This window comes from Emydura macquarii, unplaced genomic scaffold (genome assembly GCF_026122565.2).
Source record: "Emydura macquarii macquarii isolate MOO-44397 ecotype Brisbane River unplaced genomic scaffold, CSIRO-AGI_Emac_v2 contig_3220, whole genome shotgun sequence".
Classification (NCBI taxonomy): Eukaryota; Metazoa; Chordata; order Testudines; family Chelidae; genus Emydura; species Emydura macquarii.
This window is the reverse complement of record NW_027133357.1, coordinates 1069172-1094064: the sequence shown is the minus strand read 5'-3', so window position 1 is coordinate 1094064 and position 24893 is coordinate 1069172. Positions and strand designations below refer to the sequence as shown.

Genomic DNA, 24893 nt, shown 5'->3' with positions numbered 1-24893 from the left:
GTAGGTGTCCATCTCCTTGAAAGGCAACCTTATATTCCATTGGAACGCTGGACAGGGCCCACAGCGACTGTTCTCCCTCCTTTCTCACGTGAGGGTATTCTGACGCTGTGCTGTGATCAAAGCCCTGGCTTGCACTGCTTGCTGCCCAGAGGCGGGGGGTCCTCCTCTCTGCCACGAACTCCGGGTGATAACATCTCTTGTTTTATGGGTTTCTTATCAACAGCCTGCATTTGCCCACTGGCCTCAGAATGGGCCGCCTGTTTGCCTGTTTCTAGCTGCTGCCTTGTTTGCCTGTTAATCACGCTCTCTTCCTAGCTATGGGTCTCACTAGACTGACGCTGTCACCATGTTTCATGTACCACATGCTGGGTAATCACATGGGGTGGTGAGTAGGCAAATATAGCACTGTATTTTCTGTGCTCCGACACAACCTCTGTTCCCATGTTTTGCTCAAGCTATTCTGATGCTTAGAGTGATGCAAGGGTGGGTTGAAACTGGGGGTAAGGGGAAAAGAACATTTCCTAATGAGATCTGGCTGCAAGATCACCTCCTGAGAAGGGGGAAAGCCACATTGCTAGGGATATTTCAAACTAGGATCATTTTATGTCTGTGCAGTGTTTTGGACAGGTGACGGGCTAGATGAATGCTGACAACCAAATTCTGGGCCAGATCCTCAACTGGTCTAAATCCATGCAGTGAAATCAATGGAGCAGTGCTGATCTTACACCAGCTGAGAATCCAGCCCTCTGGTCTCAGAAACACTGGAGGGAATCCAGAGTAGCTCCAAGGGAGTTACTCCAGATGTACACCAGTCTAACAGAGCAGAACCTGGTCCTAGGCATTATTACACTGTGAGGAGGCACGCTGCACACTGAATGCACGGAGATGGAGGAGATATTCTGTGTGCTTGCAGCAGGAGATGGGTCCATGCCGGTGCACCTGGCATCTCTTTGGAGTGGACTGCGGGGAGGAAAGCAATGAGGAAAAGCCTGGGGCGGCAGGGCAGAGGCAGCGTGGACTGGTAACAGATTTCCACAGCTCGAGGACAGAAAGTGTCAGTTCCTTCGTGGGAGCTGCCTTGGCAACTGCTAACATACTGGACTGTCCACGAGGCCCTTTATAGGCCATCTTGATGGCACCTCAGAGCCAAGGGAGTATGTGTGGCTCTGGAGAGCAGTGTGGGGATTTAGTGTTGTGTTGGCTTTGGGAGGAGGAGCAGGTCATAGAATCATAGCAGATGAGGGTTGGAAGGGACCTCAGGAGGTCATCTAGTCCCACCCCCTGCTCAAAGCAGGACTAACCTCAGCTAAATCATCCCAGCCAGGGCTTTGTCAAGCCTCAGCTTAAAAACCTCTAAAGATGGAGCTTCCACCACCTCCCTAGGTAACCCATTCCAGGGCTTCACCACCCTCCTAGGGAAAAACTTTTTCCTAATGTCCAACCTAGACCTCCCGCCCTGCAACTTGAGACCGTTGCTCCTTGTTCTGTCATCTGCCACCACTGAGAACAGCCTAGCTCCATCCTCCCTGGAACCCCGGTCCATCCGCTCTTCACTGTGCCTTGCTAGCTTCGTCTGCCCGGGGCCTACGGCACTGCCTGAGGAGGAGCTGGCACCCCCAGCACTGGCCTAGGCTCTGCCCTCAGTCCCTGGAGAGCCTGGCAATTCCTGAGAGCCCTCTGCATACTCCTCTCAGAGTCAGACTGTTGTGAGTGATGTGAAGGGGACTCTTCTGTACTGCACAGGACACCTGGATTTCATTCATTGCATGGACGTCCCCACAGTGCCACAACCCCCGGCATCTCCTAGTGTACACACATGAACTCCTCATTTCCTCACCCAGCCCAGCCTACCCCCTCATTCCCTTACACAACCTGTCCTACACCACTTCCCTACACCCTATTCCCTCATACAGCCCAGCCTACCCCCTTATTCCCTTACACAACCTGTCCTACACTCCCTCCCTCCTACCCCCTCATTCCCTTACACAACCTGTCCTACACCCCCACCCTCCTTACACCCTAATCCCTCACACAGCCTGGCCTACACCTCTTCCTGACATCCCCATTCCCTCCCACAGCCCAGACTAAACCCTCTCCCTGCACCTTATTCCCTCACAGCCTGGCCTACACCCCTTCCTTACACCCTATTCCCTTGCACAGCCTGGCCTACACCCCATCACTACACACACTTCTTCTTGTCTCCCTCCCCAAATCTACGCGAGGGAAATGCTTTCCCCTTGCTGGACTACAGCAGATCGTACACGGTAGCTCCTGCCCCGCCAGTCGTGCACAGCACCCCTCAGCCCTTCTCTTGGAGATCCTTGTTAGTGTAATGCGATCAGCCATCACAGCTGAATAATTCGGAGCCCCTCTAGTTAGAACGGAGCCCAGACAGGCAGCTGTCAAGAATGGGAAACCAATCCAGTGATCTCCTCAGTTGCCACAAGGTAAAAGAGGTCATAGTTAATGTGATAAAACTGCCCCGTTGTTGGGGACAGCCAGGAGGTGTTCACGGCTGTGCCAGATGGCACCGACGCCTGTACAAATGTAATGCTGCACGTTTCCGATATCACACCAGTGGAGCCACACGATGGGATCTCTTTGTCCTGCCCTGAGAATCACAGGGAGGAGGGAAAGGAGGCAGATGACAAAGGAAACCCACTTCACACAAGATCCTCTTCAGCACGGGAGGATCAGTATTATAATCCTCATCGGTAAAATGGAGCAGCCGAGGAGCAGGGAGGGGAGGTGACTTGCCCAAAGTCATATGGCGCTGAAGAAGAGCTCTGTGTGAGCGCCAAAGCTTGTCTCTCTCACCAACAGACATTGATCCTATAACAGATATTACCTCACCCACCTAGTCTCTCTAATATCCTGGGACCGACTCAGCTACAACACTGCAGGGTGTTACAGTGAGTCAGCAATGGAGAAGTCCTATCTCCCACTCCTCTAGCCGATAGAGGCCCCACCCTCGGAGCTGGGGCGAGAACCCAGGAATCCAGGCTACATTCTCTAACCATTAGCCCCCACTGTGCCCATACGTGGGGCCTATGCAGAGGTGGCAGCACGCTGCCACACGGCTGTACGGGATCAGCCTCGATATGTACCGTGAGCCCCTGTTTATGGGCTAGTGATGAGTTGGGTGTCTCGAGTCATGTCTCCAAGTTCAAGGCCAAGCTAGTCACAACCTCTGCTGTCAATTCATGGCTCTCCCCAGGCTGACTGTGGGCTGGAGCCGGAGGGGAAAGTAGCAGGCGCTCAGGTGTAAAGAACACAGCCAAAGCTTCCCATGAAGAGGGTGCTGCTAACAACCCCTGACAGATAGGCCTCTGACTTGGTCATCTGCATCCTGAGGCACGTGCCCTACAGAGCCACTGGCGGAAGAAGCTGCAGGCCTGGACTGAGGTGCCCAGATATGAACGCACACTCCCTAGCCCCACAGACTCTAGCTCCGTCAGTCCTCTGTACACAATGCCTGCCCAAGGGGCCTCCCGGGTTTGCTGGAATCTGATGCTTTGCTGCAGAGTCTGTCTCCCTGGCAACCAGGAGCCTCTGCACACTCTGTGCCCTTTTCCCTCCACCTGCTCAGGTATCTCTTCTGGGCACATAGGTGTGAACAGGTCTGCCCAAGTGTAAGGAGGCGTATGGTGCCATTACAGCACAAGCGCTTCTGCCCAGGAAGGGCCCATGCTACGGATGGCACTGGCAGCATTGCCTGCTTCAACCCATCGCCATCTGGCTTCTGCATCCTTGGGCATCGGTCCAACCCATTTGTAACCACGCACCATGTCCTCCCAACAGGCAGGCCAGAGTACAGAAGGCCAAAAAATTAGGTGCCCAGGGCATTCACATGGAGCTGTGTTCCCAGCCGGCATGGAACTGCTACTGGCCCCAGATACCGCAGCCCAAACAACCTTTATTGCAATGCCAGCACTAATCATAGGAAGTAGGGATGGAAAAGGCCCATTAGCCATCCAGCCCATCCCCTGGGGCCAGTGCAGGGCTGTATCCTTCCCTACATGGTGTTCTCTAATGGGAGAGTCATCCATGCCAGCCAGTTCCAGGTCACTCTGTATATTTGGGTTCCATTTATGAATAGTTTATAAAGGCTTAATAGATTATTAATAGATGTTTTACTAAATGGTTCACAAATTGTTAGAGTCCAAGAGGTCTATGGTTTGCTTATACCCATTGTTCTACTGATCTGCTCATACTCATCTAGAACACATTTTCCTCCTCTCTGTAACACGCTTAAGACATGTATTAACGCACTGATACACAGAAGCTTAGTGGAAAGTGACACTGTTATTCTACAGCTTCATAAAAGGACAGATCCTCAGCCGGTGTTAATGGGCGCAGTTCTGTGGACTTCAATGAGGCGATGCTGATTTACACCACAGGGGAGGGGATCAGCCCAAAGATCTCACTGTTATTTAACTAATCCCAATATTTAGCCTAAACAGTCCCACTTTTGATATCATCCCACTGCTCCTAGCCTCCTGGGGGCCTGAGTCTGTCTTATTGTGCTGATCTAAGAATAACCCCCCCGAAGTGGATTCACCGGTGTGAGATGAGAACCGGGCATCTGGTGTTTTACATCTCTTATTTCTTTTTCCTAGTTAATACGATAATAAGTTTAGATAGTTTATTACAGGATTGGCTACAGACATTGTCTTTGGCAACCGACCTGGGGTAAGTGACTGGTCTCTTGGGACTGGAAGCAACCTGAACATGGTGTGATTTTTGGTGTAAGTGACCATTTATCACTAAGTCCAGTTTGTCTGAGTGGCAGGATAGACAGGAGAGTCTAAGGGGACTGTCTGTGACTCCATAGTAAGACTGTCATAGTGATCTAGGAGTTCACATTGGTTACTGGCTTGGTGAAATCTAATTATAGACCACACCACCAGCTTGGGGAGTCTGCCCTCTTTTTGATGGTCTGTCCTGAAGTAGGCATTCACAGTCATGAACCATTCCAGACAGAATGACACAGTGGTTCAGTGTAGCCTGGAGCCCAAAAGGATCAGAAAGCAGCAGTGGCTGGATCCGGTATTTGCTAGTCACGGTTCTCCTCACCCAGAGCTTGCCACCCCTCTACAAAGTTCAGGCAGAGTCCTGATTAGCTGGAAGGGTCCTGAATTTACATTGCAATTGGATTTCTCTGTACCAACGCATGATGATGTAAAATCATCATCATCACAGGCCAACGCAGCATTACTGGGCTATTCACTTGTCCTGAAACAGACAGTGGAGCTATCCTTGTCTGGAGCCGGGCTATTCAGTTCCAGGACCCTGTTTGTTTAGGAAGGGAAATTATTACCCCACTTACCCTCCTTTGATGTAATCCAGGAAGGTGTACTCCGACTCCACGGTGAAGGAGAGCAGTGTCACCTCGGAACCAAGAGACAGGGTGACACGTTACACAGAGCCCAAGACAGCAGGGATCACTGGTGCTGTGGTGAGTGCTGATGAAAGGTGCTGGTGTGATGTCCCTGAAGGCTAAAGATTGTTCGGCAACCCAAGGAAAGAGCTAACTTCCCCGGCATGTGCTGCTCTCTGGCAATGTGGGTCATGTTGGGCTGGCTGCAAATTTTCTGTCAAAACTGTTTTTCAGTGGAAAGTTGGGTTTTTAGCTACACAGGTTTTTTTTGGTGAAAATATCTGAATTGCATGGAAAATGTCTGCGTTCCTTGGAAAATGGTGATTTTATTTTGTCACCAAACTGTCCTCCCCCCAAAAAAAACATTAAAATATTCTGATTTTGAAATGATGCTGTAGCACTTCATGGGAGTTGTAGTTCAGTCACCTCATGCCCCATTCTTCTCTATGCGCTGGGCTTCCCAGCTGGACTACATCTCCCATTATGCACCATGGCCAGGGGTAACACTTCCCTTCTCCAAGAGGGGAGACTATGGTGCATCATGAGAGATGTATACCAACTAGGAAGCCTGGCCCATAGAAGAGGATGGAGGCATGAGGCGCCCAAACTCCAACCCCAACAAGGCACTGTGGTCAATATTTTGGTTTTCAGCCGAAATCTTCTGGAATTTGAATTTCTGATTGTCACCAGGGATTGTCCCCGCCATCCCATTTTGAACCAGCTCTTATTTCATGTCTGTCTGAAGTGCCCATAGTTTCAGTGGGTTGGTGACTCAACAAGAATCACCAGTACCATTTCTTGAAGGTCCCAGGACCTGGGCTTTCCTAGGATGTCTCTCATTCAAGATCTGATAACATATCAGGCCTCCTTAGCCTATAAGATCAGAACAGAAACCTGTCCATAAGAAGCTGATTGGTGATTGAGTGGCTCCACATTTCCAGGATGTGGCAGACAATTTTGACCCTCCACATCAAAGCATAACATGGGGGGAAAAAGTTGTCGGGGAAAGAATGCTTGTGATTGGTTGGTTCTGTGTGGTGGCTTGCCATTGGGCAACTCGCCCTCCTGGGATAATCGTCTGCTGCCTTCCTGAGTAGATTAAGTCCCAAGGAAAAATAACATCACTTACTGTTCCCGAATTAACGTATTTCTTTTTCTTCATTTTCTTTTTGGGATTCACCACCTGAAAAAAGAAGGAAATGGAAGAGACTGAATATCCTGGGGCACGAATTGAACACCACTGGCATAGGGCCACCAGCAGTAGTGATGGTGAAAGTCATAGCATAGACAGGACTTGTCCACTTTTACCAATGTGTCTTCATCCTGCTCTATATGATTGGGGATTGAGCAACCACAACTGAATACAGCATTCCAGGTGAGGGGCATACGTCGACTAATAACACGTCCTCAGTGTTTTCTATCCCAGTCTTTATCCATCCTAACATCGTGTCAGATATTCTGACATGAGAACAAATCTCCAAATTATCTGGATGCTCATCTTTATTTTTAGTCTGAGATATGCCCCCCCCAAAAAGCTTACCATCGGCAAAGTAAAAACAACCCATGTTGCTTCTGATCTTTATATAGTCAGATTTTAGCAGGGATAAGGATGGAGGCAGAGAAGCCTAAAGCAAGAAATGCAGCCCTAAGCAAAGGCATTTCTTTATATCGAGTTTGAGCAGCTCTCAGGTTGTCAGAGAACATAACAATGTTTCTGTTACTAAAGAGAATATTTTCCTTTTCTGTCCCAAAGCATGTTCCCTACCACAAGGGACATGGATGTAGCAATCGCAAGGCTAGAAAAAGAAGCAGATTTAGGCACTGACCATCCAATCGCAATGTGGTATGAATTGGTGCAGCCCCATTGAACTCAACTAAGTTTTGCTGATCTACATTAGTTGAGGATCAAGCTCTCTGGCTGCAGTCACCCCTGTGCAGAGGTTCAGCTCATGGCATAGGCACACTTAAAGTCCTCCCCATAGGGTTTATGGATGATGTAAACAGTGCATAGGCCCCATGCTGGCTCTCTGTGCAGAAGGGAATTTCACTCTATAAGAGCATGCATGGCCCCATCATCAGAGGATCTGAGCACCTCACAATCTTTACTATATTTACCCTGTGAAGCTGGGCAGAGCTCTCACACCCATTTTACAGGTGGGGAACTAAGGTCCAGAGAGATGTGACTTGCCCAACATCACACAGAGTCCGTAGGGGAACAGAGATTTGAACCTGATCTCCGGCTATAATCCTGACCCCTGACAGTCTAGCTCTGTCCACGGGTTTCAACATTGTTAAACCCTGAGGCCAAGTGACTAGAGATTTGTGATACCTCCATTTTTGAGCACTCATCTTAGGGATACCTTAAAGGGACCTGACTTTCAGAAGGCTGGTATTGGGCACTTTCTCATACCAGGTCCCTTTAAGACATCTCAAGCTGGGTGCCCAAAATCACTGGCCACTTTGGAAAAGCTTGGCCAGAAAGTCCACTCCTCAAACATCCAAACTCTGCAGGACACAACTGCCCATGTTACATTCCACAACCCAGCCGCTCCATAAAGGCCCAGGTCCTCCCAACACCCAGGATGGGGAAAGCGCCCAGATCTCCTGACCCGACGGTTCATCTGGCCCTCTCCAGCAAGTCCTGGTCTTCTCCCAGTCCAGCAGCTGCTCTGCTGGCTTCCCCACTTCCACTCAGTGATAAACAGGATCATGGCCTTTTCAGCCAGCAAATTTACATTTTTGCTCTGTCTCCAAAAAAAAGCTCATCTGAAATCATTTATTTCCCCTGCCCTTCACGGTCATCCATTTTGATAAGGTCTTGGGAATTCATCTGGAACAAAAGGCATGAATGATTTAAACAAATCATACGCCAGTCCCCTCACTCCTCCCCTTTGCTCCCTTCCCCTCCTCCTGCTGGAGGGAGTCTCAAAAGCCTGCGAAGGGACACGCTGGGATACTAACGTGTCGGAGCCTGGGTGGCCAGTCTGAAAGCTGGCCTAGAAACGTCACATCAGATGATACGAAAAGGAAGCTCCCACAGCTAAGGCGTGAGGAGTGCACAAAGCACTTTGTTAGAGAGAAGGAAACCCAGCACAGGAACACAGGGGATTCAAAGCGATGAGGTTGCTACTTGGATTTGTTTATCACTGGCACACCGGCTTTGCCATCTCCGCTGGGAGTTTTAAAAATGGAGGACCTCGGTCAGTGGAGCGATGCTGATTCACAGAGGCCGAAGATCTCGCCTGGAGACTGCACACCTGTTACTCCCTGCCCTCTGCTCTGTGTTACCACTTTCTGTTGTGCCCAGCATTACCCTGGCTCAGCTGATGTGAAATACGTCTCAGATTTTACTTGCCGTAGGGCGCCGGCAAACAGTCGGACCCAGCCCCGCCTCCCAACGTGGCTCAGTGAACCGTGGGGAGACACACCAGGCAGGCCCCACTTGGCAAAATTCATTTTACACGGACTGCAACAAAATAACCCCATGAGTTCACTGGGGAGACAGCTGCCTGCCTCGATGTCCTGGCCACTGAATGCTAGCAACATGACACAGCTTGTGGTAAACTGTGGCCAAGTTGCTGACATCCTGGGATTGTCCAGCCTTCAGTTAGTGGGCCAGATCCCCAAGGGTGTAAATCAGCATAGCCCCATTGACTTCAGTGTATGCCAGTGGAGCGAGTGTCTCCCTTCTCTTTTCCCATTGCTAATTCATTGCACTCCTGTATGCTCAGCCTGCCTCAGCCTTCTGGAAGGAATGAGCAGATATCGCAGCCAAGGGGATACGGAAAACAGAGCCCAATAGCAAACAGAAACATGGGAGAATCCCAGAGTAACTCAAAGATGTCTTTGTATCCATGGCAAAATCCCTTTGTGGTTGTACAGTAGAAATTAGTTGTATTATTTATTACGGTCAGGAAATGTCTAATAATTGGATTTTATACAGTATTTTTCCATGCTCAGAGAGGCTTGAATCATCTTGATTTGTGAGCAATTTCCAGTCAATGCCCTCAGTCCTGAGCGGTAACCCTCCCTACCATTCCAGCCTTGAGCCCTGCCCCTCCACCCACACACCCTGCTCTGCCAATGCTCTGGCACCCTCACCTCTGCTATTTCAGTCCTGGGCTCCCCACACACCCCGATCTGCCAATGCACCTTTATCCTGACTCTCATCCTCCACCTGCAGCCTCTTCTGCGATGCCAGTCCTTGCCATCCCTGAGCAAGGACTTCCTGCTGTGTTCTGATTTTGTTATTGCAATTATTATTATTTGTTATTACCGTAGCACCTAGAAGCCCTTCTCACGGATCAGGACCCCACTGCGCTAGGTGCTGTACAAACACAGAACACAAAAACGGTCCTTGCCCTGTAGTCAAAGGTTCTCCAAGTGCTAGGAGAGACCATGAGACTCACCTCCCTTGTGATCTAAGCATTCAGTGAATCCAGGCCATCTGAGGTGAGTAGCCAGTGTGTGACAGCAAACCGAGTCAGTGACATTTGACACGATTGTCACTCCCTTTCCACCGGTGCAAACGACTGCACACGAGGCAAGGCAAGCATCAGCCCCGATCTCACAATGGTTTTACACTGTTGGTGACCACTGGCCAGACCCTCAGCTGGTGTAAACCAGCGTAACTCCATTGAAGTCAGTGCAGCTTTGCCAAGTTACGCCAGCTGAGAATCTAACCCAGGAGTCACTCCCGATTTACACTGGCTGTCAACACTGGCGCACACAAGGTGGGTGGAAGGGACATGGGAGAACAGGGGAGGCCAGGATTCCCAGCTCTTGGCTAGCCCTTTAGATGGATGCCGGGAGGTGAAAGGGGGGATCTGTCACTCACCTCGTAGACATTAAACTGACTCTGCCCGCGTGCCAGTTCCCGGTAGCTGGTTGTGAACTCCCCAATGAAGTCGTGGCTGTGCATGGGAAGAGAAACTCCATGAGAAATGCTCTAGAGATGGATTGTCAGCAGGGCCCCCACATGGGGGGGGGAAGGGTACACTTTACCGGGACCTGGGGGGCCTGGCCCAGGCTGCCACCCCCATTACCATGAGGACAAAAAATGTCCTGGCTCATGAGCATGTATGTGAGGGATGAGGGATTGCGGTATGTGTGTGGGAGGGGGCCCGTGTTACAAGTGTGTTCTGGGCCCCAAAAAATTATGCTTGGGCCCTGATTGTCAGCCCGGGGGTCGTGCGCAGGTGTCAAGGGGTCATGACCACCTTGACCTTCCCATTCTGCTAAATGGGAGCAGAGTCCTGACTAGGTAGGGAGGGTCCTGAAGGGGAACCACTGCTCTAGACTCGACTCAGTCTCCGTCTTTCCGCCTCACTCTTTCTCTCTCTGCCACTTTCCTCTTGACTTTCCCTCTCTCCTCCCCTGGGATCCCTGACAGAGCATCTCTCCACAAAGAGAGTGATTAATGGTGGTAGCACAATGGCCCTGATCCTGCCCCAGGTGGAGTCAGCTGCAAAGCCCTCGCTAGCTGCTCAGACAGGTTTGAGGATCGTATTCCTCCTTGAGGAGGCTGCATAGACCTGGCAAGTTCCCCCTTACCTGCCGTCCCGGTCCCAGTCGTACACCTCCACCTTGATGGTCCTGCAAGACATAGTGCCATGGTTACTGCCAGAGTCAGGGTGGTACCATTTCACTAAAGGAGGGATCAAATCATTTCTCTGCTCCACACGCACACCCTGGGCGAGCCTCAGCACCTTCTCTGGCCCGTCACTCAGTGCTGTGGTGAGAGTCCTTCTGTGAAGCCTTGGTTCCATGGAACAGCCTCTCTTTCTCTGTCTGCCTCAGATCTCACCTAAACACACACCTACTTTCCTGGTCTATGGCCTGTAAGTTCTTTATCCCTCTGCTTTTCTGTGCTATCCTGTATTGTCATGGGACGGGGGCACCAGAAACTGCCAATCTGCCTTCTCTGTACCATTGTTACTCTGTACAGCTTTATCCTTCATTGACTCCTCATGAAGGCAATCAGCCCTTTCTTTTCAATCCCTCTTGAGAATATAGTTAATCCTGCCTCACCAAGCGGGTTGGACTAGATGGCCACTTGAGGAGGTCCCTCCCAGCCCTACATTTGTATGATTCTGCAGGCCTCTGACCATTCCCATCAGTTGTCTCTGAGCCATGTCTAATTCTGCAATAGCCTTTCAGAGAACGGCATTAGAACAGGGAGCTTAGCACAAGCATAATCAGCAGGGATCAAATCAGGGACCTCCAGATTTAAATGCAGGAGTTGCTACAGTTTGAGCTAAAGAACTGATCTGGCTCGAGGGGGGACTGTAACAGGCTCACCCCCCTATGGATCAGCACAGAGGGGCCCCCACAACATGCTCGCTCACATGGGTTACACAAGGGAGCAGAGATTTCTTGGGTCCATCCCTGGGATGTGCCTAGCGCTTCTCTCTTCGCACCGGCCCTGCATCCGGTGTGGACGGACGCGTGTCAGAGGCCAGGGGCTGCACCCAGGGGGCAGGGAAGGGGTTAATACGCCAAGCGCTGTCTCAATCAGGGAAACAAAGTGAGGGGGTGGATTGCGTTTGTTGTCTCCATCTGTGACTGGCTTGGCCCTGGTGTCTGTATGTTTCCGTGGCAACCGAAGCTAAAAATACACCTCCAAAAAAAATGGTGTGTTGGGGGCGGGGAGGGAAGTCCCACGCAATGGTCAAAACAAACTAATTAAAGCTCCGGCACAGGGAGTGGGGCGGATAATTAAAAAGTCATTTTAATAATTTGTTTGGACTCGTTTGGCATCAGGCGAACAAGTTAAGTGTGTGGGGTGAAGCTACTGGGCTGCAGAGACCAGCCCCACCCAGACCACAGAGGAAGGGGTCTAGGATCATTCCAGGTGCCACGGGTCAGCAGGCCAGGCTTTCCCCAGGTGCGGGGTGCTGACTGGTGACTCTTACGAGTGAATGGGAGCAAAACACACCTGAGATCTCCACCAAGATACCTTGGACCAGGAGTCACCAGAGTGGAGTGTGGGGGGGTGTCTAGCCTTCGTCTCCTGCCGTGCCCTGTACCAGCTGCTTCAGAGGATGGGGCAGAACCCACAGGGAACAATTATGGAAAAACCTGACCGTGGGGGAGGCTTCTTCTTGACCTGTGTGGCTAGTAATCGCTTTATGCCCTGAAACATATCCCTTATGAAAAAAACCAGCCTCATCTAATGTAACCGTCAATTTCTTGCTTAGTGGGAAAGGCGTCCAGCCGGTGCTGACTACAGAGATGCACAAAATGCAGACAGAGTAACAGGAGTGGGGAGAACAGAAATACCTTGCCTTGGGGGGGAGGGGGACGCTGAGTGCACTGAGCAAGTGTTCAGCTTCAGTTAAGAAAATATTAGCATCCTTTCTTTACAAGGGGGAAACTGAGGCACGGAGCAGCAATGTGATTTGCTGAAAGCCACCCAGCAAATCAGTGACAGAGCCCGGAAGGGAAGCAGGGGCTCTGACTCCCAGTCCTTCCTGCTCAGCCCATTAAATCGCAGCAGAGAAGTTGATTAATGACTCATCCTTTCCATTAGAGATGGGCCCAGTGTCAAATGCGCCAAGAGCTGGGTCTCCCACCATTAATTATCATATTCTTCCCAGCACAGCATTGTAAATCTATTGATCTAAGGTCCTTCTCTGGCCCCCTCCACCTCACACTCGTTACCGTATTTATCCTCATAGCCCCCCAGGAGGGAGGGCAGCGCATTGCCCTTTTGTATAGATGGGGAGCTGAGGCCCGGACAGGCTTTGGGCTAGAATCACAGAGGAATTTAAGAGTTCCAGAGAGGTAGCCGTGTTAGTCTGTTTCTAGCAAAACAGCGAGAGTTCTGTGGCCCCGTAAAGACCAACACATTTATTTGGATGCAACATGTTCATGCATCCGACGAAGTGGGTTTCTGCCCACGAAAGCTTATGCCCAAATAAATTTGTTAGTCTTTAAGGTGCCACAGACCTCTCGCTGTGTAGAAGAATTTAAGTGCCTAACTCCCCCTTTGGCCCCTACGTTGAACATTTAGTGGCTTTAACAAAACCCTTGCTCAGCTCCTGCCTAGCCCTGGAGGTGCCTAAAGTTCCCAGGCGACGACGTTTGTACACTTAAAAGCCGCCCAGGTGCCTGAAATTTCAGCAGCTGAGCACACGCGCGGCTGTCTAAATCCGGACACCACCCAGCACCCAGACCCCAGCGGAATCCCCCTGCCGCTCTTGCCCTTAGGTGCCTCTTACGCCGCCTGTGAAAAGCCACCGCCGCAGCAGCGAGACTCAGAGCCCGGGCGACAGGCTTTGAAACCTGGGGAGGGGGCCAGGCTTCGGAGCCCGAGCCGTCCTGTCAGTTCAGCTGTTCTGAGCGCCACAGCGCGGGTCCAGGGCTGTAGAGCTGGGCTCTGAGGCATGTTGCTGTGGGCTGGAAAATGGAGTGTGGCCGAACCCTTCGGGGCCGGAGCCAGTCGCTGTGCTTGGAGCAAGCGATTTAACGTGGCTCTTCTAGGTCAGTGCCCGGCGCACGGGGCTGTACAGTCATTCTCGTGCTGGGTGGCCCAAAGTAGAGTGAATTAGTGATGCGCCGTGGGACAGTTTGAGTAGGAGAGACTGAGAAAGCCCCGCACCAGGATGCCCCACAGCCTGGGGGTTAGGGCACTCGCCTGACCGATGGGAGACCCAAGTTCAAATCCTCTTTCTACATCAGGCAGAGAGGGGACTTGAATGTGGGTCTCCTACCTCCTGGGGGAGAGCTCTAACCACTGGGCAAAGGTGCTCCGGCTCTGCGGTTGGCTCTTGAAAGAGAAAGGAAGAAGAGGGGTCGGAGATGAGACTCCCAAGCAGAGACCAGCATCTCCCGCCAGCCCAGAGTTAGGTTCCTAACTCCCTTAGAGGGACAGGGCTTAGGACACACCTTTCCTAGTGCCTGGCTTAGGCAGCTCCCCGATCAGTGTGCTGGCTTCTGGGAATCCCATCCTTAGGCACCTAAATCTCCTGGGACCTCACTCGGAACTGTGGACTCCACTGAACAGACACCTAAAGTGAGCCGCAGCGTTGCCAAGCACCACAATGCATACTAACGGGTCAGCAAGGGACTGAGCACATTATTCCATAATCATCTGTAAGGGGATCCTAGCACCTTCATCCGGGCATCTGGTGCTGGCCAGTGGCAGAGACAGGGCACTGGGCTGGGTGGGCCATGCAAACCCCACGTTCCTAGGAGAGGAACAGGAGTCACGTTTACAGGGGCGAATAGTGCAGCCCCTAAACGCAGGCTGGGCTCACACTGGGAAACGTCTGCTCAGCACAGGCCTGCACAACACGGTGTTTAGAATAGTGGTGGGTGGGAGAAGAGGCGGTAGCTACATTTATCCCGCCAACATAGCGCTGGCCACACCGGCACTTAGATCGGTGTAACTTACGTTGCTCACGGGGTGCCTTATTGACACCCCTGAGTGACATGAGTTATACTGACATAACCTGTCGTGTAGACAAACCCTAAGAGTTTTGCCCTGCTGCCTGTTTGTGAGTCTTTGAGCTATTGTGAGCTGGGATGTGATAGTCTGGCAATGGATCCTAGGAATCCACCACAGGTTTTTATAGCTATTCCTCTATCATTTGTGCTGGCTTTTTTGCTAACCCATTTGACTCTGCATGGTAAAGGCTAGATATGTTGTGCTAGAACTGGTTGTATCACAAAGAAGTGCCGGAATGAGCTGCTCCCGAAGTGTGAGCTATTTTTGATTACAAACTCATCTGGAATCCCACAGGCCAGAAAAGCGAGATTTAACATGTATTTTATTGCTATTCGATGTGTTGTAAACAGCCTGAGTTAAAAACAGGGGGGAGCCCGCTAGTAAGAGGGACTCTTTCCTGTTTGATTCAGTAAGATCGGGGCCAAACTTGAAGCCAGGGTCAACTGAAGCGCTCGTGATTTCAGTGGCTCTTTTGCAGTCTGTTTCAGACTTTGCTCTTGGAGGATGTATCCACTGTTCTCTGCAAAGGCAAGTCTGCCCCACACAATGACCTTGCTCAGGCCTCTCTGTCCATCGGACCCCACAGAATATGGTCTCTCATTCTTGTATCTGGGAGCCATTCATTCCGGTAACGTAACTTCATGCAGGGCTGTAACTTAACGGCCAATGGTCTCGGCTCGCAATTGGGCTAGCATCAGAAAATGTGCCTCTCCCAAAGTGATATTTTTACCTAGATCCCAATGACATTTCTGAAGGACTCTGGCTCGTAGTTTGAAGTCTGCTCTATGCTATGGCTGGGATGTATTGTAGCTCTCTGGGCTCTTCCACAAGGAGCAGCAGCAGGATTTCAACTCCTCTAATTTCTCTGCAGTACCTCTTCCTTCCAGGAGGAAGTGCTGCAGTCCCCTCCTCTTTTCTCCACCAGCCTCCCTTCCAGACTCAGAGATTCAGGCAGCATCATTTGGTCCATTTCTGCCAGTGGCTTAATTTCCTCTGACACCATGTCATGACGGTGTGACACATGGAAGAGCTGGTATTTATCTCCTAGCCCCCACTGCCTGGCGTGGGTCAGGGTTATTAAAGAACACACAGGGCAGGGGTCAGGACGCATTGACTCTCATGTCTGCTGTTCCCATGAGAAGCTCCAACTCCTGCTGAAGTCAATGGATAGCTGCCAGCCTCCGAAAATTAGGTTCGAGGTGTCTCGCCCAGACACCCCAAAGCAGTGGAGGCTTTTGAAAAAAACAGGTCTGAGGTTCGCCGTGCCTCAGTTTCCCTGTGAGCTTAACAAAATGGACGGCGAGGGGGGTAGCATGAGACTTAATTCAGGTTCAGAAAATGCTTTGAGCTGCACCAACAAACGGCACTAAAGAAACAGAAACACAAAGCGGCGTGCCACAGAAGAACATGTCCCGTGTGTCCCGGCACTGAGAGTTTCCTGCTATTCTCGCTAATATTTTGTTGTTAAATATGGGCCTTCAGGAAAACCTCCGAAATCCCACAGAGAGAAATACTCGCAGGCAATCAGCTCAAGCGAGGGAAGCAGCAGAAGGTGCTGTCAGTCCCTGCAGCTGGGGAATGACATGTGAGCGGGAGGAGAGCCTCAGACACAGCACATTCTCCCCCAAAGGTTAGATAATTCTCCAACGAATTACGCCGCGGCTGGGGCTGATATGAAGGATTCTGATTCCACTAGATCAGTGAATAAAACCAGCCCTGTTCATACTCAGGTGAATTTTTTGTCATTTGATACCCACTAGATTTGTTATATTCTTATTTAAGTAACTCAGATTAGGGCCCATTGTAGGGCACTGCACACCCAGATGGCGAGGGATTTACAGTCTACCTAGACAAAGCAAACAGTATTATGCACACGTGGGGAACTAAAGCACAAAGAGATGAAGTGACTTGGTCAAGATTGCGCAGCGAGTTAGTGGCAGAGAAAGCAGCTGTTTCTCCCCCACCTCCCATTCGAGTGTCTTAGTCACAAGACCACCCTCCCTCAGGATGAGAGACTAGCTTCCCGTCACACAGCGGGAGAATCATGCTTTGCACTCAGGGTTTATAATGTCACCAGAAATGGCTGCTCTTAGACCAGCCCAGGAAATGTAGGGGGCCAGGGGCAGAGCTTACATAATTAGAGGTGACTATTAGTGTGTTTGCACCAGGGAAGGCTGTAATTAACACTGACTTTATCCCCTGCACATAGAGAGCTGTGCAGTGCACGAGGCATTTGTTTTACGAATACCCCAGGCTGAGTGGAGAGTATGTCACGTTGATTAATGGTACCTATTAGACTTCATTCTCTCCCTAATTGGCATTTTTGTGTACAGTGTATCAGCGTGAAGGTGCCCTCATTAGCCTGATTAGCACTCTTGTCAGTCACCTGTCACCCAGCCAGGCTCAGCTGCTCCCTGGAATGGCTACTGACTTTTCCCTGGGATTTAAATATAGAGGCGCTAGCGGCTTTTATGAATAAAGCAAATAATCCACCTCCGGGGCCTGTCCACTTGCGTCCCTGCCGCCCACTGCCTTATCAATCACTCTCCAAGCACACTGCATCTGCGAGGAGGCAGCCGTCTCCGGGGGTGGCAGCCCCATCCCTCACTGGGTAATGCCAAGATCAGACAGCGGCTGTCCAATCTAGAGCTGAACTGAGCCGGCGGAGCTGGCGGATTTCAAATAGGGAGAGGCTCTTTGAAGTCCCTTGCGAGGGTGAAGTGTCCCTTTAGATCTCAGAAGTCTTTTGTACTGGAGCTAGTCTGGGTATGAAAATCTTCCCTTCCCGTGGCCCCATATACGTATATAGTGTAGCACTCCACTCTATTAGACTATGGAGGCGTCTCTCCCAGAGACGGTTAAATGCCCCAGCACTGGAGTGACTTCAGACAAGACTGGACTGGTGGGATGGGGGCCGGGAGATGGACTAGAAGTCCCTTATGTGGTTGTTTCATCTCTAACATCTAACATTCATGGCTGCCTGTAGGACAAGGAGGTCATGGCACCTGGAGGCAAACAGCCTGCTTATCTGTGAACCTGCTTCAAGGGATCTGCTTGTTTGAAGCCATAGAGCTACAGCGGTTACCAACAAGACTAAAGGAAGAGGGTACAGAGCAGCCACCCATGTTGCTGACTGTGCAGCCAAAGGCAGGGAGGACCCCTGACCGGGCAGTTGCTGTGTCTGTCTTACCTTACGTTAACGGGAACATTTGCAAAGGCTGGCCTGTGGCAGTGACCCCACAGGGTGTCTCCAGGGAGAGCTGCAGAATCACCTTGGGGCTGGAGCTGGGCTGACAGTGAGAGACTGTCCAGAAGCCCCGGACACGTTTTGAGCGATGTTTGGGAGGATCCAAGATGTGCGCAATCTTACGCCATCCCACCCCCAAGTCCCAAAGCCCAAAGCCAGCTGGGTAGGGTGGGGGGACAACAGGACCCCATACCTGTCGTAGTCTCCGTTGCAGAGGGCTCGCACAGGGATGGAGAACGCCTGCCACACAGGGTTGAGCGTGTTCTTCACCACTTCCGTTTTGTGGCAGATGGTGAAGCTGGCGAGACAGGGAGGAGCGGGTGGTTATCCAACCAAGCCATGGGTTAACCCTCAATGCCTGGACACCTCCCCTGGGCCCTGTTAGTGGCTTCTATGGCTGAGTCCTCACAGTCTGTGTGGGGCCTTCAAACCCGGCCCCTTAGCCTTGACGCTGCCTTGGAGACTCACCCGGCCTTGCGAGCAGCGCCACCAAAGCATTAGCAGCTGGAGAACCCCCTTGGGCCCTGCGGCCTCATCAGGGAACCTTTCTTTCACTCTGTCTGGCTTTGCATTGAGTTCCCAGCTCTTGCAGACGGACATCCCGACATCCTCCCAGCATGGGCAGCAGCAGGGCAAGACACATCTCGCTCCTGCACCCATGTGTCTCAGCCCAGATATACCGAGAGCGTCTAGGGCTGAGAGGGGAGATCTGCCCGCAGGGGCTGTTCAGCCCTTGGCCTCTCAGGACCTGATCCTGGGTGGTGCTGAGCACTCAAGACTCCCACTAAAATCCATGAGAGCTGTGGGGGCTGGGTGCCCCTCATTGTAGCGTCTAGGCGCTGCTGCAACTCCCTAATTTCTCGCAATCAGGCCTTGCCTTGTGGGGAGCACTCGGGAGCGCAGGGTCTCACTGTGCTACAGACCAAGCTGGCATGCAGCACCCAACCCCAGGAGTGAACCACCCAGGTGTCTGCCCATCAAGCAGGACCGGGGACAGGCACATGGTAAATGGGAAGCGACTCTGAGGCCACGTTCAATATGCCGATTAGCAAACTGCAGGGAGGCAGTTTACGGGGGACGGGGTGCGGGGGGAGACAGGGTGGCTGCCTTTGATGTGAGCCTGCGGTGTGCGCTCAGAATGGGAGTGCCCGGCTCCCCCCTGTCCTGTGTGTCTTTGATTTAGAAAGATCAATGGGATGAATCTCTCCGTTCTGCTTCACACGCTGCTCATTAAGAGTTCCCAGCCCCCAGAGGAATTACAGCCTAGTTTCCTCGCTAATCTGCCTGATTCGGGCGGGTGTGTGAAGCAGGGAGAATTTATGAGGAATTTCATAAATTACCTTGCAATTTGCTACAGAGGGGAGGTTGGCTCCCGCTGCCTGGCTGCCTAGGGAGGCAGTGGCACCTGTGCCGAGCGGGGCAGGTCAAGATTAGCTCAGAGCTGTCCCATGCACTTTGCAAGGTGTGAATGGCGGCCGGGGGCAGCGGGAATGCCTGTTGTTTCCCACGGGCTTGTCTGGGCTGGGAAACAGAGTGACGGGAGCTCACACCTCTGAGCCCCCTGTAGCCAGTCATGGTAGCAGGTTGTGGCCAAGCCCGAGGGTCCCTTCCTGGGCTTCTTGAGGTGCAAGGAAGAAATCCAGGGGAATTCGTTCCAGCTGTGACGGCCCTGCCATTAACCCTTGGAACACTGGCCTTTGCCAGCCGGCCAGCCAAAGCACGGATGTCTCTCCCTGACTCCCCCCAACCTTAGGGCACCACGCACATCGCTGGTACTCCTGGGCCCAGATCACCCAATGGGAAGACTCTCTGGGTGCTGGATCAGGCCTGAATAACACCCAGGCATTCACACTAGTCATCACGCCAAAGGTCAGCAATAGCAGCGTCCTCCTCCCCAGCCCGGTTTCAGCCAAAGGCCTGTCCCTCGCCCACCCTCCCCAGACAAAGGATGCTACTGTCTCTCTGCTCTTTGCCTGGACAAGGCAGAGAGCTGGAAGCAAGAGGGTGGGACCACCCCTCCACCCTGGAGGGAGCCGGCACGGCGTCGCAGCCGGCAGGCATAGGACCCCACGCCCCGGACTGCTAGACTGCCAAGAGGAGAGTGCGGGGCCGGCACTTACGTTCCATCCTCGTTGCTTCGGTAGAACACCATGAAGGGATCGGACTTCCCGAAGAAATCTTTCTTGTCCAGCTTGTTGGCACAGAACTGCATGGTGGCCACGTCCTGGAGGGGAGAAACGCACGTGCTGTGAGTGGCATTGGGGGGGGCCAGGCTAGGCCGGAAGGGGGGGCTTGGGCCACCAGCCCAGCAGGCTCAGAAACAGCCCCGCACTCACAGGGGCAGTGGAGGAGAGAGATCCAGCCCGATGGGAATGCTCTGCCCTGGTGCAGCCCCAGCTAGCATAGTGCAGGCAGGTTCAGGTCAGAACTGGGATGCACTGGAGGCACTGGGAACGGACCTAGGACTGGACTAATAGGGGCTATAGGTTGGGACTGAGGGACATTAGCAGAACTCTGTGTACATGCGGAGCCCAGGGCTGGGTAAACAGGGGGCTGTGGGCTGGGATTGAGGGGCATCGGCAGAGCTGGGGGGACCCCCAGGACTACAATGGGGGGGGCGAGTTGATATGGAGGTAAAATAGCAGGACTGTGCAGGGGGAAGCATCACAGAATGTAAGGCCAGAAGGGCCCATTAGATCTTCTAGCCTGACGGCCTGTGTAGCACAGGCACTGAATGGCACCCGGCTACTCCCGGCCTGAGCCCAATAACTGTCATTGGATCAAAGCATTTCAGTCCTCAGGCACCACGGGACCCCCAGTGCCTGAGGCCCCTGCAGTAGCAGGGAACTTATTAGCTGGGGACACGCCCAGATGGCCACCGCAGGCAACCCATGCCCCACGCTGCAGAGAAAGGCGAGTCCCCCTAAGTCCCTGCCAGTCTGAGCTAGGGGGAAATCTCTTGCCACGCCTAACCCTCGCCTGCATCGCGTGTGTTGGGGCTCCCCAGAGCTGCACCAGGAGAGCAACACAAGAAAAGGTTTGCAGGGCAGGAATGAAGCCTGTGATTTAGCAGCGCAGTGCAGGAAGCCCAGGAATTGCCAAACAAAGCTTCCCAGCTGGGCCCTGTGGGAGGCCCGTCCTGAACATGTGTTATGAAACAGGGACTCCGTTTATGATGAGACACCAGGGCAGCCGGCAGCCATGGGGGAGACCTGTTGGCAGCTGGCGTTAATACAGGCTCAGCTCCCTCTGCGCCTCCTGTCCTGCTTGGGACGTGCCGTGCTGCATTTCAGCCCCACACAGCCAGAACGCCTCCGCGCCCCACGTCGCTCCCCATACAGGCGGCAGCGCCAGCGAGCCGGCAGCCCTCGGCGGCAGGAGAGATGGAGCCCAGATCCCAGCGGCTCCAGAGGTGTCGCCGTCCCGCGCCAGAGGCTGGGCAAGGTGCGGCCCCAAGGGGAAGCTGCTTCAACCTCTTCCACAGCGGTGTCAGACGAGTGTAAGTGAGCAGAGAACCTGGCCCCTGCTACTACTCCAGTCAAGCGTCTCCACCTGCTCACACCAGCCTGTGGAATCAGCCCCGTCAGCGCACGGGGAATTCATTGCTCTCCGCAGCAGAACAGATGGCCAGGATGCTTTCTAGTCTTCCAGCAGCTTCCTGTAACTGAGGGGGTGCAGGTATCCGTGCTAGTGCTGGGGGGAGGTTGCGGGGGGAGTTGCACCAATATCCGGGTGTGGAGGATGTGTCCAATGTGGTAGGGGCGGCGTGTGAGCGTGTTCAATCTACATGTACACAGGAGAGTGCCCAAGTGTGGACTCTTGGTGGTGTGTGTTTGTGAGGCTGTGTGTGACTGTGAAATGATTGTGTGTGTAGCCAGGTGAGCCTGTGTGTGTGTGTGTGTGTGTATGTGGCCATGTGAGCCTCTCTCTGTGTGTGTAGCCATGTGAGCGTGTGTGTGTGTGTATGACACTTTATGGACAGGTTAGAGACTGTGTACCTCTGTGTACGTTGTGTGTGTTTAGAGACCACGTGAGTCCATGTGGGCGTGATGGGCATTTCAGAGTGAATGTGTGTGTGTGTGAGGCTGTGGGGCCAGCGACTGGCTGTGTTTGGTGTCCGTGTGCCCATGGGGGCGTTGTCCGGGGGTGAGTTCGGAGCTGTTCGGGTTTCCCTGAGGAGGGAGCGCACAGCCCGGCTGCGTCCCCTGCCCCGGCAGCAATGCAGCGGCTGGTGCTGACAGCCGTGATGGCTCCCCAGGAGTGCTGACTGACGGCTGCACTCTGCCAGCTCGTGCCAGCTACCTGCTGCTGCGTTTGTGGGTGGCCCCATCTGTGCTGGCTGTGGTCAGGCACGAGCTGCTGGAAGGAGTCTCATAGCTGTACACCCCAGAGTACACAAACACTCGAATCCACACACTCCCACAGTACACACACTGTATGCACCCAACAGCCCTTGGCATCCCCCCCACAAACGCACCTGTTCATACCTATGTACGTACGCGCGCACGCACACACACACAGATTCACGCCCACTTGCCTGACGCGTACAAACCCACGGCTCAGTTCTGCTCTCGTTTACATCCCCGCCCCAGCACCGCCGCGGTTGCACGGGGGTCAGGGGATCAGAGCTGGCTCCCAGGGGCTGCAGGAGCCAAGTCCTGTGGGTGCAAGGCTGGTGCGCTGTACAGGGAGGATCTGTTGGGGCCAGGACAAAACCTGGCTGGCCTGGGCAGTGATTAATCCTAGGAGGAGCTGGTCCCTGAGAAGCGCGGCTGGCCTGGCTCGGAGGAATGGAATGAGATTTTCCGAGGCCCGGGGCAGAGCTTCCTGCTCAGGGGCGCCGGCACCGCACAGCCGCGGTACAATGAGGGGCTTGCAGCCTCCATCTTCGAGAGCCGAGGTGAACGCGGGCCCAGGGCTCAGCAGAGCTCTGACTGTGTCCTGATGCCACCCATGGCAGAGACCCTGCCCAGCCATCCTGCGCCATCACGGGAGTCCCGGGGCCGGATGAAACAGGCCTGGCTCCGCTGGTGTTACCCCGGCTGTCCCGCTGAGCCCGGTTCAGTCACACCCATTAGCTGCGGATCCGGCCCCAAGATGAACAAGGTCGAGCATGTCCTCTCTTTGAGTGCACAGGACAGGCCGCCCACGGTGCCCTCGGCCAAGCCATTCCCAGTCCCCCCCTTCCACTCCTTCCACTCCTGCTCTCAGAGTTTCCATCTACCCAGGCTCCACGGTTCTCCAGGTTCCCCCTCCTTTCAGACTTGCAGGATCCCTGTGGAGTCTGCTGACTAGTCCTGAACACAAACTCAGACCACTCTGCCGCTCCAGGCTGGAATGCCTGTTCCTCTTGAGTTTCCCCTGCTGCGCTCCTCAGCGGAACGCCTCCCTAGCCTGCACCCTGGAGGTCCCGGGTCGGCACTGCTGCAGCGTGCTCCACCCTGGTGGCTTCTCCGTCTCTCCTGGCCCCTCGCCAGAGTTCTCCACTTGGGAGAGAATCCCAAGACCAGCTCTGCCCTGGGCTTCCTCTCCGACCCTGCCAGCTCTCCCACTGCCAAGATAGGGACCAGGGGCCAGACCCCCTCAGCTGGTGCCCATGGGAGTCACGCTATTGACTGTGATGCTGCTATGCCGATCCCTCTGGCTGAGGACCCAGCCCCGTAACCACACCCGATGCTGTCTTCCACCTGGTAAGGATGGAGTCTAACCACTGGGCTGGAGACGATTTGTATCCTGGGGGATCGGGGATTTGTTTTGGAGTGGCTGCTTCTGCTGGATGATGCTGCACCCCTGGGAAAGCTGGCTGGCGTGTTAGAGTTAAGGCGTGTCAATCTGCAGTGCACCAGCGAACCACGCACTAACGGGTCCCTTTGATCGGTTCCCGTTTCGAAGAGGGGGAGGGAGCCGTTAGTGTGTAACAGCAGGGGCCATGCAGCCAGTGAGTGCACAGCAGGCTCGCACACTCCCCCGTTTGCTGTGCGGTAACTGTTCATCTAGACCAGCCCTTTGAGTAAGGACCCATTGTTAGGAGATGCTGACGCCTGTCAATAAAGTTCTCAGTGAGCCCCCTGCGTGCCCGCCGCCCCTTGGAGACATCTGCAGTGGCGAATGGGCTATCATCTATCTATTGATCTATCTTCCTTCCTGGGCATGCATGGAAAGCTGGCTGTGACGCATGCATAAAGCCTGCATGTCAAGCAAGGATGCTGGGCAACACGTGAAAAGCAATAGCCCTGCATGGGAAAATGGCTGTTCTGCAGAGAAGGGTGGACAGTAAAGCCTGGGAAGAAGAATTGAGGAAGAGGCAGCGTTGCATGCAGGAAGAGACCAGGCCTGCCCGAGTGGGCAGAGCAGCAAGCCAGAGGACAGGATGCCTGGTGCACGGGGAAGAAGCCTCCAGTGAGCCCTGCTGGAGAAGCACTGATGTGCTGAGTCGACCATGCTTGGGAACCTAGGTAGGACCCAGGTAGGGTCCATGTCCTGCCGTGGGTACCCCAGAACTGTGAGGCGGGAGGGTAGAAATCAGTGTTACTCTATGGACTGAAGTGGAGTGACACTGGTTTACATCAATGGAGGATCTGACTCCAGTTTCCAACCCTAGCTTAGGTCTGAGTGTTGACGAGTCTGGTAGCCTCATCCTAGCCAACATCCCTGTGCATCGCAAACCCATCCTCAGGGACTGCCAGTGTCACAGCAAGGGAGCGAGCAGGCACCGGCAGAGCTGTGTGCGGGGAGCCCAGGCTGGGGTAGCTGCGGGTCAGGAGTGAGGGACATGGGCAGAGCTGTGGGGGCCCAAAGCTGGGATAGCAGGGGCT

At 53.3% G+C, this 24893-nt stretch overlaps 1 protein-coding gene across 1 annotated transcript in view; it reads right to left on the bottom strand.

The window, feature by feature from the left end:
* CPNE5 (copine 5) overlaps nt 1-24893 on the bottom strand; it is a 149492-nt gene that overhangs the window by 46692 nt on the left and 77907 nt on the right. The window contains exons 9-14 of the mRNA XM_067531656.1: nt 20199-20302; nt 18272-18376; nt 10934-10975; nt 10218-10293; nt 6510-6563; nt 5330-5391 (exon numbers count right to left, since the gene is read on the bottom strand). Coding sequence (XP_067387757.1) covers nt 5330-5391; nt 6510-6563; nt 10218-10293; nt 10934-10975; nt 18272-18376; nt 20199-20302 — 443 coding nt within the window. The remainder of the gene's footprint in view (nt 1-5329; nt 5392-6509; nt 6564-10217; nt 10294-10933; nt 10976-18271; nt 18377-20198; nt 20303-24893) is intronic.